We start from the raw sequence: 14,396 nt of genomic DNA, 5'->3' as shown, positions 1-14,396 counted from the left end.
TACAAACCAGCCAGGCTGATCCCAGGTTGTGTTCGTGTTTGCTCAGTGATGAGGTCCCTCTTAAGAGCAGAGACAGAACTAAGAAGCCTGTACATCCCCATTTTTGGAAGGGCTTACCTTGCAAACAGTAATAAGGCTTTCAGGTTGCTATTGCAAGCTGTTACCTCATGTTTACAGTAGCACAGTATGGAGCAAATACATGGCGTTTCTTTGCTTTTATTAGCTCGGGCTTTTTCCCTCTTTGCCTTTCATTTGCCCCATTTTGGGCTTCGTCTTTGCACTCCTTCCCATCCCCATGCCAGGCGCTGACCATGCCAGCTCTGTCCCTGTGCTGCTGGGCATCCTGGCGCCAGCCCGTGCCGCGTCCCCCCGTCTCCCGTCAGCTGCAGGGAGCACTGCTGGGAAGAAGGGCCCTGGCTGCTCCCGACATGCCGTGTTTGCTTTCTCTTGAGAAGCAGGCAGGCTGGAAACTTGGCTTCGGCTGGAGAGGACCCCTTAACCTTGCCTTGGCAGAAGGAAATAATAATGTGACAGACTTCATTTATCTTTATACTGTATGCATGGCCTCGTGTGCTCTGTAGTCCTTTAGACCGAAATTGCGGTGTGGAATTGGCACAGTGAAGGAATAGGCTGTAGTTTTCAAGGTGGCCTCAGGTACAATAAAAGAAAGCCCTCGTTTTTACCTAACCATGAAAATACAAGCCATACATTTCTTTGTGACGCTTATTTTGCCACGAAGAGCAATTAATTTTACTGTGTCCTTATATCCTGGTTTTCATTTGCGGCATGCCATGCACCGGGGCTCTCTGTTGCAGTCTCAGCTCCGGCACTGCTGTGCGATGGCGTGGATGTGGGTGCTGTGTGGGACAGGAGGGCCGAGCGCCTGCTATATTACATAAGCTTCAGAGGATTTCCTGGGAAGCATTCAGCCTTCATTGCTGTCTGTAAGGAAATCCTCTTATCTGGGCAGCGCAATAAATAGTTGTGCCTCCTGTGCGAGAAACAGAAAAACACATTCTTCAAATGTCTGTCGTCAAAAAATGCGGGTTTTTAAAGTATATCAGCAGGAATTATTCTTCTGTAATAAATCCCCATAATAGCGTGCTATGTGTACGTTTAACTAGATACACAGAGGAAGAGAGAGGGGGAGACAGTGCTAAAAGAGGGCTTAGCATGCATTTGGTAATGACAAGAACAGTAAATAATCCTGCAGGTTTACAAACCTAATCCCGAATGTCTGTTTGTAGCTCTCGTGTCTATTAGAGTCCGCTGGCAAAGATGTTAAGAGGCTGCAAAGAAAGGGCTTTTTTGTTGGTTTTTTTTTACTTTTTAAATATGCAGGGAGACGGCTGGCTGGCTGGCAACAGTAAGTTACATGGATGTGGCTGACCGGGACCCTGAATGAAAGCTCTGGGAGCTCCTCTTCCTCTGCCTGCAATGAGAAATGCAGTGAGGAAGGACCGGGCCATTCCACTGCTCCTTCTGTCTCGCTGTCCCCTCTGCCTGACAGCAGTCCCATTTAAACATGGCATTTTTTGGTTCTGCTTATTTTTGGACACAGAACTTATTTCTTGTCCGTGCCCTGCAGCGGGGCGGTCGTTTTCCTTAACAGAAGAAATCCCCGCTAAGAGCCGTGTCACATGGCACTATTGCTTTTAAATAAGCTTTTAAGAGGTTGGACCAGATGTTGGCCACATCTGTGTTTTCATTTCGTTGAAAATTTCATTTCAACCCTTTTATTAAAGGGGAAAATGATCATTTGGAAATTGTTTTGAAAAGTTTAGCAGCTGGGAAGATCTTTCTGGTATAATAAAAGTGAAGGGGTATGCTTTCGGTGCCCCGGAGCAAGCAGATGAATGATGATGGCTGGTAGGGTATGCTCACGACTGCCATGGAAATTGTCAGATCAAAGTGGATGTGTTATTCTTTGAATCAGCGTTGTGTAACAAAACACTTTTTTTTCCCAGTGTTAAACTAGAGATTTGAAGGCTTCTTCTCATCTGAAAAACTCCTTGCAGTTAATGAATGCCTATCACATAGGCAGAAGTAAGGGCTACTTGCAGGCAGAGTGGATATCCTACAATTACTCCCTCTACTGCTGTTATGGGGTCTAAGAAATGCTTATTATATACAACTTGCTTCTGGATTTTTCTCTGCAATTTACCAGTTGGAGAATGAGCTTTCTGTCCCTGGTGCTAATTGATCCAATGAGAAGAACTGGCACCTAATTCAGTAACAAGTTATATTTAAAATGACACATGAAATTGTTCATGGTGCCTGAAATTACATCATTTTCAGTCTGGCGTAGTAGGGTTGTATAAGGAAACAGACATCTACTGTACTGTGCCATATTAAATTTTAAACCTCTGATCCAAAAATATAGCAGAATATAGGGGAAGCAAGGTGTTTAATGACAAATAAAAGCAGCGGCAGTTGATTTTGGTGGGATATTTTTATTGTTCCTAAAACGCTGTGACAGCTTTAGCAGCAAATAATTTGGGGATGCAGGGGATTTTACGTCGAGTTGAGCTGTGACTTGAGTCCAGAGCAGCTCTCAGACACCACTGCCACGTTCTGGTTTCCTAGGCTGTGATGATGTTCAGAACTTAGCAGTGAGTGATTTTCAGTTTGGTTCCTTTTTAATTTTGGCCCTGATGTATAAGTAGTCAATATTTCAGTTTATTTTATCCCAGAAATCTTGAAGATAAAAGGGGCTGGTGAAAGAAAGAGAAGGAAAAGCCCCATCCTTCTGTCCTACAGCGTAGTGCCTGCAGCACCTACCCAGAGCACAGGAGGCCCGGTTTGAGGCCCGGTTTGAGGCCCGGCTCTCACAGACTCCTTCAACCCAAGATGGATTACTCAGCCTCGGGCACACTCCTGCTTTCTGCTCTCGAGTTATTTTATTTTGTGTAAGTAATGAAACCTTTCTCGGAGCCAGGTGTGCAGTCTCCTGGGAAGGCATCTCAGACAGTAGACTACAGAGTTCACTCCTTGCCTCGGTGATTATTTAAGTGTTTCACTCACTAGAAATCCATGTATCGGCTCCAGCAGGAGGGACTGGCAGTGGTGCTCAGCAGGATGCCCCGGCCTCCCGTTGGGGATGCAGCACACAACCATTCCTCTGTGCTTTGCGTGATTTCGGCTTGCTAAAAAATTCCAGTCAGTTATATTAAAGGTATTTTAAAGAGGCAACAAATCAGTTGGATGTATTTTCTCACCTTGATTTTCCTTTCCAGCCTCATGTGAAGGCGTGCTTTCATAGAATCAAAGAACCATTAAGGCTGGAAAAGATCACTAAGGTCATCTAGTCCAAATCCAACCCATCCCCACCATGACCACTGCCCACGTCCCTCAGTGCCACATCTCCCTGGTTCTTGAACACCTCCAGGGATGGTGACCCCACCACTCCCTGGGCAGCTGTGCCACTGCATCACTACTCTTTCGGAGAAGATTGAGCCATGCATCCTTGGGTCCCATCCCTGTGTGTGTGGTAGTGGGTGCTCGCACGAGAAGCTGGAGGCCCCAGGGCAAGGTGTGCTCTTACTGCACAGTGTAGAGATAAGAGCAGGAGTTAAGCATATATACTGAACAATTACATAGTTAATAGTTATAACAGTCATAAAGCAAAACTTTCACACCCTGGGACTCTAAAGTACAGTTCATTTCTAAATGTACTATCAGCGAGATATGTTCCTGAAGGCTTTTTCAGTTATATTTGCATCAGATTATCAGAATTGGTAAAGTCGATACTGTATTTATGAAACAATCTCAGAAGAAAATCAAAGCAAAGTGTTGGGCGTTTCCTTGCAACAGGACATTTTCTTTGGGCTGATACTCGTTGTGTGTATGAGTTGTTAAAAACTTTCTGTTGATTAAGTTTAATTTTGAAAAGCAAGCTGTAAGTGCTCAGTGTCTGATACCAATAATGTCTGTAGGGCTGAGCAGCCTGATCCTGTGCACCTCCTCAAAGAGCTCAGCCCTCATTCCTACACAGAAGTTTGGGTTGGATTCCAGCCCTGTGGTTTTATGTACTTCAGGAACTGCTTTAATGCCTGGGTTCTGCCAAGCTGAGGATCAGTTGTATCTCCCGAGAATGCTCTGAATTCCTGCCTTTGCTTGTTGGCTCCATCTGATGCCTTTCAGGGCCGTGCTCTCTGCTCTGCAAGGAGCCACCAGCCCAGGCAACCGAAACATTCGGTAGCCTTTGGAAGCTGAGGGGCACGTGCTCAGGAATAGGGAACCATGTCCCTGAAGTTACCAAGCTGTTCCATACAATTTCCTGCTGTTGCAGATTGTTGAAACTTAATTTATTTATTTTTCCTGCACATCGTCAGCTTGGGTCATCTGTTGTCCACTCTTGATGTAACGGAGACGACCAAGGAGTTTTCTTCATTCACCAGAATAAGTCTGTGTTGAATAATGTATTTTCTTCTCTCCCTGGACTGCATTAATGGTATACTAGCACTTTACATTAGTATGATGTGGAAAATCAATTTTGCTGCTCTAAGTTGTGCTGGTCCCAAATTAGATCTCAGTTCTTTGCTGTTATGATTTTTAAGGAATAGAATGAATCTTAAAAACTCTTGTTTTCGGGAGAAGTCTTAGTAAATATGTAACTATAAAAACGACAGTGAAGTTGCAATTACAGAAACTCGTTATTGCTGCACATTCATTTAGACCCTTCCATAGCTTTCAAATTATTTTAAGATTTGGAAATGCTTTAATAATTCCCATTTTTGAAAAAAATAATGCACATTTTTCCAGAACTGAGGTGAGTTAGGTGGTTCGAATGACTGTAGATCAGGATTAAGAATAGAGCCATGGTATGACTGTTGGTGTGATGATGTATTATTCACTGGTTTGCGCTGCTTCCTTGTGAACAGAAAATATTTTCTAAGCTGTAATTTACAGATGAATCACCGGGATATAGGCCCTGGTAAAGAAATCCACGATACGGTGAATGAAAAATGCTGTCATCTGAAATGGTTTCTCCAGGTTCATGGTGAAAACGTGTGGCTATAAATTAAAAAAGGAAGAAAAAAAGGGACACTTGGAAATGTGTGGTGGGTTTTTGGTCCTAAAGAGAACCATACTGATTCCTGGGTTATAAATTAGTTCAATGTGGGGCATGTTGGTGTGGATACCCTCGCATTAAAAACACTCAGCAATTTCTTAAACCTCACTGATGAATGCAGAAGGAAAGGCGAAGTGTTACTTCACAACAGGACTTGAATTGCAATTGATGTTGAAGAAACGTCTAGCTAATTAAATGTGTTCTTTTATGTAGGTGAAAATACAGGAGATGGTGAATTAGATCTCAGTGGAATTGACGACAGTGAAATAGATAGGGTAAGATCCGCTTTTATCCCGAGTCTCTCTGCATTTGGATATCTGAGAAAGAAAGAACGGTTCTTATCTGGTGTATTCTCTCCATCTCTGCCTCTTCACTCTGGCAGTGCTTGCCTCTGATCTATAGAGAGGTTCAAGTGATTTCAGTGATCTGGGGTCAAAACTAATGTTCGTGCAAGCCTGTGAATTTAGTGCTGATTTTATGTATGTACGGGACTGCTGCTGCTGCTTTCTTACTGTGCTGGCATAGTTATGCTTTAGAATACCTTTTATTCTTAGAAGAACTTTTAAAAGTTTGGTGGATCTCTAAAATCATGATTTAATTACAGTATATTCATCTCATGAGGCTGCCATGGAAACAGGCTGTAGAAGCAGCAGGTACAGCTTCTGTGTGCTTAAAAAGATTCCCATGGCATCTTCTGGATTTATTATTATTTGTGTGGCAGCACAAGGTACCCTTTCCATAACAGCCTGAGTATAAGAGACAGCTGTGGAAATGGCCTGTTAAAGGCCACACAGCAGGTCGGTGCATGAACACGCAGTCCTCCCATCAGGGCCTGATGTCCTCTCCAGCCGCCATGCGAGTTGGAAATGAGAAGTTCAATTTGAATGGATAACGCTGATGCTTAAAGCTCCTTTTGGAGTACAGTCACTGAAAACTGAAGGGTTTCATAGCGATTGCTGAGAATAGGGCTTGATCTGCTGAATATGAGGAATGGAGAGGTAGGCAAATGCTCGGCCTGAGGTCAGATGAGCTTGGTGTGAGGAATAGTATCATGGAAATGGAATAGGATAGGGGGCAGGGAGACTGGTAACCTGAAAGCTCCCAGAGCTGATTCTGAAGGGCTTCCATAGAGCAGATCAGTCTTTTAAAACAAAAACAGGGAAAGAAAAAAGCACCTTTTCTCCACTTTGTAGCCCGTAGTGAGGTCATAACTCTGCTTTTATGACCTCATGTTCATTTCCATGGCAGTAGACTGTAATACTCTAAGCCCAAGATTATGAACTCGCTAAAAGCATAAGAAAGACGAATAACTGAGTTATGAGGAAGAGTTTTACTATTATGACCCACCTTTAATAGAAACAGATGAAATAGTGAAATACTGGCCTGATAAACCAGCACCTGTGCAGCTGCTTGCTCGCCTCGTTTGCCCTCCAAGGCAGGACCCCCCCTACATTAATTTCATTTGCCTGGAGTTACTTTCCTCATAAAATTCTTCTGTCTACATTTTACTTTAGAGAAAATCTGGACTACTAAAACCTGTAAGATGGAGAAACTCAGATTGTTTTTCTAGCACTTAAACATCATTTTACAAGTTTTGGGTCCGTTGCTTACAAGTAAATTGTCTTCTTTATGAAGGATGATCTGGTTTGTCTTCTCCATTCTTCAGACGTTCCTCATTGCCAGACAGCATGTGCCATACAGAACCTTTGCTTTGCAGACAGTTGTGCTAAATACTGGGCTTATATTTGTGTGTGAGAAATTGAAGGCAAGATCTATCTAGCAACCTGCCAGCCTGCTTGCTGCCTACCTACCCACCTATTTGCTTATTTCTGTGATTTGAGTAGTTCTAGGTGCTTTACAGCTCTGCACTTACTAATGATGTTGCTGTGATTAAGTAGGGTTAACTGCAGGAAGTTTAGATCACAGAATCATAGAATGGCCTGGGTTGAAAAGGACCACAATGATCATTGAGTTTCAACCCCCCTGCTATGTGCAGGGTCACCAACCACCAGACCAGGCTGCCCAGAGCCACATCCAGCCTGAAAAGATGTGTGTACTGCACCCAGCTCTCTGAAATCTAGAGGACTGAATCTCCAACAAACTAAGCTGCTTTCATTCACGCAGACCATTGAACTAATAATCTTGGTATCTGTGCTTAAACCTTCCCAGAAACCTACCTAGCAGACACATGTTTCTGTTTTGGTAGTGCAAGGCAGTGGTTGGTTCCCATACTGTTTTGAATTACAGACCACCATCACCTCTCAGAATTACTTGCAGACTGCCATGTTGTCATGATACTCTCCTACATCATCTGAAAAAGATCATAAAAACAAGATCATTCTAGATTAATTATGGATCAAGTATTACAATCACATACAATGAGTCCTGGATGACTGTCGACCACCCCACCACAGTTTGGAAACCCAGCACTGTGTTTTGAAAGCAGGTCGTTCTTTTTCCAGCTTCACAATTTACTAGAAATGCTCTCTGATTGTTGCATCTTGGTCATGTTTTCTTTTATACATATAGATACATATTCTTTTTAAATAAACAAAATATGAATTGACCTTGTTAGTGGTTTTTCAGTTCAGTTTTGCACTATGATTTTTAAGTCAATTTCTGAAAGTAGATGAACTTGTTTTGTCTTTTAGTATATACTTAACGAAACAGAAGCTCAGATAAAAGCAGAGCTGTGGATGAAAGAAAATGCAGATTATTTGAAGGAACAAAAAGGTAAGTGGGTAGGACTGAAATTCTTCTTTTGGCCATAGTGGCTGAAATATGCAGTCTGTGTAATCTTCATGCTGGTTACCCTTTTGTCATCTTTCAGAAAAGGAAGCAAGAATAGCAAAAGAGAAAGAACTTGGGATTTATAAGGAACACAAGGTATCAAACTGTGTGCTAATTGTGTCTGTTTGAAAATGTCTTGGAAATGCATTGTATCTGTTGATCACCCTGTGTAGGATGGAGGGGGGTAAAGGGACGGGTCACCACTAAACAAGCCAAACCCAGTATATTTATTTTTATCTGTTACATAAATAGAATGCTATAATTTCTCAGGTGTTGAGCAAAGCACTTTCTTGCCCAAATGTCTATTCTGAGCTACTATCAGGAAAAAAATCAGTGCATGGCAATATCAGAGCTACTTCTTGCATTTAGGATTGCACCCCTAATTGCTGACTTATTTAAATACAGTTTTTAGGACATGCCTGACCTTTTTAACACGTGCATGGGGAATTTGTTTGTACTTGCCCTAACTTTAGCAGCTTCCTCTGCTCTTGCTATAATGATTTCTTTATGGACAACTGAAGAGTCTTTGTTATAGCCACTTAAAGAAGTATTTAGTTGTACCTTTCATAAAGACGGCGACGGTTATGTTAACAAATGGCACGTCCTGTCTCCATGTTTAGCAGCTTAAAGCAACCTAATTGGCTGTATATTCACAATTTACAGCGTTAGTGTTTTGTGTAATTGAGCAAGTGACAAGTCAAATCTTCCACATGCAACTAGAACCCGCGATCGTTTTTAATGTGTCTATCTTGTATCTTTCTTTTCTGGCTAATGTGAAAGACAGAGTTTCCTACTTCCCCTAGGTATTTCAATAGTAAAAACAAAACCAGACAATGAAACACTGTTTTATGCTTCAGAGTTCCTCATTCATCCCACCCTTCCAGGGCTGTGGAATTCTACCAGCAATTTTCAAAATTGTATAACTCTCTGGCACTGAGAAGTAGCCCAAACAACCCACCTTTTTGTTCTGACAACACAGGAGTTTTTCTCTGGCTGTATTGTTTCTGACAGCTCGAGTAGAACTTGATTAATATAGTGCTTTCCAATTTCAAGGTAGCACTTGACCCATGTAGGTAAACAGAGGGGCTATTATACATTAAAAAATAAATCTCCTGCGGAGCTTGGTGTTAAAACCTTCCTTTGAAAAGGAAAAGGCTGAACGAGAAACAGAAGATCTTTTCTTTTTTGTACCTAGCTAGGCATTGGTCCCAGATAGAAGCGTTCCCTGGTGTCATTTCTCTTTGTCTGGGTCTGTGCAGCATCAAACTGCCGCGCAGTGTTAGCGCCGGGCTTGCAGTGCTTGGCCGAGGAGGTTGCCTCTGTCTGTGGGCAGGTGATGCTGCTGCTGCGCCCTGCTTCCTCTCCAGCAGCATTACTGCTTAGAAAGCTGCTGCTGATCTTCTTGACTTTTTGCTATTTTGAGGAAGAGGTGGATGTGCAGCTTTCGGACTTCATACGAAATGCTGTTGTCAGTGCCTAGGGAAGTGCCCCAGCTTGCCTCTCACTTGGAAGGTAGTTTTGACAGAGGAATTTATTGACGTGCTGGGTGATGTTATCAAGGTCCCTGTTCCTGTAACGGGAGCTCTCTCCATTTTTTCACATGTGAGAAATGGCCCACGTTTCTTTTCTGGCAGCGGTACAAACGTGCGGTAAAGAATTTGTAATAAGCTGCGTGGGCATTTGGCAAAAATGGGAAAGCCTACACTGAATTCTTGTAGAAATAGAAGTCCCTCAGCCTTAGTCCTGCTCAGCCCCAGGCCAGAGAGTGCTGACCTGGCTCGGCCCCATCGCCCGTCCTGTCCCCAACTCACCCTGTGCAGGGACTGCTGAGCCACAGGTCGCCCTTCTGCTGCACAACCATTTTGTTTGTCTCTACATCACTAATTTTATATTTTAATTAAGCCAAAGAAAGCTGCAAAGAAGCGGGAGCCAATTCAAGCCAGCACAGCAGGAGAGGCAATTGAAAAGATGTTAGAACAGAAGAAAATCTCAAGTAAAATTAATTATAATGTGCTAAGGGACCTGAACAGCAAAGGAAGTAACACACCAAAGAAAGAGGATGACAGCACTGATGACAGCACCAACACCAAGAAGCTGTCAAGAAGAAAATCTATTGCCAGTAGGAATATAGCCAGCCCTGTAAACAGTGTGGGAAAAAGGTACTGCAATTGTTCATTTCTATCTCTGTCTGTGAGACTGTCTATGTATCTTTCTGAGCCAGACAATGTAGGTACTGAAACATTTGTCTGGGGCTAAAATAATGCCGGGCTCTTGTTTTTATTTATTTTGCCTGCAGTGTCACAGTGGAAACTTATTTATAGTTCGCGTATCAAAGGTCTGTTTTGGTGTGAGTTAATCATTCTGGGGAAGAAAAAAAAAATCAATGGAAATTCATAACCATCAATCTTTGGGCCACGAACAGCTTTTCTTCATATATCCCTGACATTTGGTGTCCTCCCTTTCTGGGCTGTCTGTATCTGCTGACATGACATTAAATGCTCGAAAGCTTTGGCTTTTTGCTTCATTTGAAAAATACAGTTCCCATCTGTTATGACAGCTAGCTGTTTTGATTAGCTTTTATTTTAGTTTTATTCCAAACTTTTGTTGTTAATTGGTGACACAAATATAAAGCTTTACAGTAAATATGCTTGTCGGTTTTCTGGTCTGCATTTGCAAATGTTTTATAGTGTGATGAAAGCTACTATTTTAATGTGCAAAGTATTCAGGCTTGCTGGGCAGATTTGTGGTGTGCTGTAATGTGTAGAAGGAGATGGATGTGTCCTATCTGCGATATTCAACTGTTTTATTAGCCTGCAGTTCATGAAATCGCATCGGATGATCATTTGGATGATGTCTCTCTATAGTAACATCTTATTTAGTTGTTAGATATTTATTTACTGCCTAAAAGATGTTGTTTTTTGCTTCCAGGCCCTACACCACCAGGAAATTCAGACATTTAGTATAGAAATGCTAGGTGATGTCTTCATACTGTTGTTTGGAGGGTGAGGGGCAGGGGAGGGATGGAGGGAGCAGAGGAGAGCTGGGGTTGGTGATGGCACTGCCTGCAGCAGCACTGAGGTGGGCAGGGCTCATGGGAGGGGGCTTTGGGGCTGTCTGAAGTGAAAATCAATAAGGAGCTGCAGCTGGAGGTGCTTCAGATGTGATATTTTCTCCTCCTGAATGAAGCAGCTTTGGGGAGAGAAAGGCAACCATAAGGTGTGAGAATTCATCTATTAGCAAAGGAGTGGAAACGTATACCTTACCTGTGGAGGTGAGGCTGGGCAGGCTGGTATGGGCATGGCTATACACAAACCCATTACTGTGACCTGGTTTGCACTTGGCCATTTACATTTGGCTTAGGCCAGTGCTTTTAGCTTCTCAGCCAAAGTTGTGTCTAGCTTCACTGTCCCTGGGATACGGATCTTTGTCATGTAACAAACGTCTTTTGTTTTTCTGCTCTTCCTTCTTTATTCTGTGTTTTATCAAAATGCTTCATCCTCATTCAGCTTCTCACCTCTCTAATACCAACAGCTTTCCAATCCGTTACTCACTGAGGATTTGAGTTTCCTATGTAAGGTGCTACTCCAGGTCCTGTTTAATGACCTTAACATACGTACTTTCTAATAGAAGGAAAGTGAAGATGCATTCAGGATTATCTCACAGCATTGGCATATGTTTGGGTTTTTTTTGGATTTAACAGGTATAGTGAGGCATATTTCTGCAGTTCTTAGTGAAGCACGGCTCTGAGGCAGTTATGAGAAATGGAACGCTGTGATGGGCAATACGGGCTTGTGAGGGACTCATTGCTTTTCAGGACTTAGCAGTAACTTCAGCACATCCATCCCACGTCCCTCTGAGACCTGCTTTTCAGCAGCACTGGGCACTTGGAGCTCCTGTTGAAGCCAGCATGTTAAACCCTTAACAGGTGTTAAACTCTTTGGAAAATCATGCCATAAATATTTAATTTAACAGTGGTGCAACTTGAAAAGGTTTCTAAATAAATACACAAATCAGTATTTTCCAAAAGCAGCTAATAAAATGTGTTTATTTTTCCTCTTGAGTGCCTAAAGTACGTCCTTAAGATGCATAACAGTTTCCTGATGATGATTAGCAGATCTTAGATACAATGAATTTTGCAGCAGAGCACTTCAGAGAAGGTTGGAGATACATGCAGATACGTAGTTAAGATTTTGCACTCCAGAAGTAGGCAACGTTCCTGATTAAATAATATCAAGGACTTGGCAAACCATTAGTTTTTTATTTCTTACCATTAAAGATTTATGACATACTTTTGATTTTTTGCTAGTAGTCTGAATGCCATGTCTTTTAAATGGCATGCATAAATTTCTGTGTTTTGCGTTGTTCTAATATGCCATGCATTCATTTCCTTTGTTCAGCATTGTTCCTCTGAGAGGTGAATGGCTAAATACTTTCCCAGTGATACAAAAATAATGGCAATTTATATGCAATTAATAATAATAAAAACCCGGAACATTGCTCATTAGAAAATGAATGAAGCACATAATGTAGCATTGTCCAGGAGGCATTTGTGGAGTTCTTGCTAACTGTTTTGGTTTGTAGTGATTTACAGTCCAGCCTATTCAGCTCGGTATGTCTGAAATATTTAGCAAGCTGTATGTGACTGCAGCAGCACCTTGCATAACTGTGCTTTGCTGCAGTCCTTTAGATGTAGTCAGGATTTAAAGAGCAGCTGATTTAGTCCTGATCCCAATTAGGACTAGGAAAGGAATACTGCTTCTTGGTGATTAAATGACTACTCCTGTAAAGGTATGAGATTAGGAGAGTAGATTTGATTGCTTTCCATGTGCAAGCAGAGGTCCTATAAACACAGCTGACTTCGTCACGTGTCTCAGAAACCACCTTCCTATCCAGTATGTAGCACCTTGGAAGCAGGAGGTTTATCTCCATTTTTCAAATCGTCTCTTGCTGTAAAATATGCTGCACTTTTATTTCTGGGAAGAGGACTTCAGATGTTCATTTAAAGACGTGGTTGCCACGGCCAGACGTGCTGCAGTGTCTTTGTTTTCTAATGTGATGTAAAATAGCAGTTAGTTAGCAGTGTTAGTCTGTTAAGCATTGTAAAAAGTTGTTGATTTGCAAGAAATTTATGAAGAGTTGGAATGCTAACCATCCTCAGGGAGCGTGCTTCTGTGGGATAGTCTTTCAATCACATCAAAGCTATTATAATCAGCATTAACTTAATAGTTACTTGGAGCTAAAGAACGTATCGTTCATCTCAGCCCTATTTCTTCAGAATTCTCAATTTTGAAATCTTGGAATTGTTCCTCAAGTTTTCTCAGGAAGGTACATTGAAGGAATTAACTCCAAGGTTAGTGCAGAGTCCACCCTTTTTAGATGAGCATATACCATATTCCCCAATATTCTCAAAAACAAACTGGATTTTTGAACAGTTTTCTTTACCATGAATAGAATCATAGAATCATAGAAAGGTCTGGTTTTCCAAAGGACCACAATGACCATTGAGTTCCATCCCCCTGCTATGTGCAGGGTTGCCAACCAGCAGACCAGGCCGCCCAGAGCCACATCCAGCCTGGCCTTGGATGCCTCCAGGGATGGGGCATCCACAGCCTCCTTGGGCAACCTGTTCCAGTGTGTCACCACCCTCTGGGTGAAAAAACTGAATACTGTGCCACTTTGTGAGTATTAGAAAAAGACATGCTTTTTATAGGCACATTTTCCCTAAGTGTACTGGAGTTGTACTTAATGTATCTGTCAAGATGGTGTGCAAATAGTAAAAACAATGTAAGCGATTTTAGGGAAGTTTATTTTTTGTGAATGTATTTCACTGCATTTCTCAGTGCATCGGGTTAGGGGTTTTTTTGGTTCTGGTGGGTATCACGGTTGCTGCTTCAGAAGCAAAAGCTATTTCACTGTGTGTTACAGAGATGTGGCACAGTGGATATTACCGTAATAGAGATTGCAACTTTAATTTCAATTACCAGTTGCACGTTTTATCTTCACTAATGTCTTCTGTGCATATGAAGCAGGCGTCACAGAAGACGAATGTGTTGAGCTCCCAGAGAAGAGCAATTGCCACTTTGAGCTACTTAAAACCTAAACTCCAGTTTGAGCTTCAAGTCCACTAAAAACAGAGTCTGCGAGCTTTTGGTTGGGAGCTAAATAATTTATTTTGTATTTGCTTGAGCTGAATCTTGCTTGCAAAGTGAAATGTGTTGTTCCAAGAAAATGTGGGAACAAAAAAGCTTTCAAGTCACTACTTTTTAAAAATTTTATGCCCATTTATTGCTGTGTACTTGAAATTGGTAACGATATTAGAGAGGACGGGATATATCATCAGGGGAATAAATGTGTCAGGTTAATCTCCTAAAGAATTTGCCTTGGAAGAAGTGGAGCAGGACTGCAAAGCGCAGCTGAATCCACTGTAATGAAACAAGGTTGTTCTGAATGGAAGCATATGAATATGTAATAGAAAACCAAATCAAGCTTGCTGCAAATATGACAAAAGCCCTTGGTAGAGATTTCAGGTTTG

At 42.0% G+C, this 14,396-nt stretch overlaps 1 protein-coding gene across 8 annotated transcripts in view; it reads left to right on the top strand.

The window, feature by feature from the left end:
• The window catches only part of BRF1 (BRF1, RNA polymerase III transcription initiation factor 90 kDa subunit), a 163,338-nt gene that overhangs the window by 109,330 nt on the left and 39,612 nt on the right, over positions 1-14,396 (top strand). For all 8 annotated transcript variants that reach the window (XM_421405.8, XM_046941974.1, XM_046941975.1 and 5 more), the window contains 4 exons: positions 5,288-5,349; positions 7,726-7,807; positions 7,905-7,960; positions 9,767-10,023. In XM_421405.8, the coding sequence (XP_421405.2) occupies positions 5,288-5,349; positions 7,726-7,807; positions 7,905-7,960; positions 9,767-10,023 (457 nt within the window). The remainder of the gene's footprint in view (positions 1-5,287; positions 5,350-7,725; positions 7,808-7,904; positions 7,961-9,766; positions 10,024-14,396) is intronic.

Source organism: Gallus gallus, chromosome 5 (genome assembly GCF_016699485.2).
Source record: "Gallus gallus isolate bGalGal1 chromosome 5, bGalGal1.mat.broiler.GRCg7b, whole genome shotgun sequence".
Taxonomy (NCBI): domain Eukaryota; kingdom Metazoa; phylum Chordata; class Aves; order Galliformes; family Phasianidae; genus Gallus; species Gallus gallus.
This window is presented reverse-complemented; position numbering and strand designations above follow the sequence as displayed.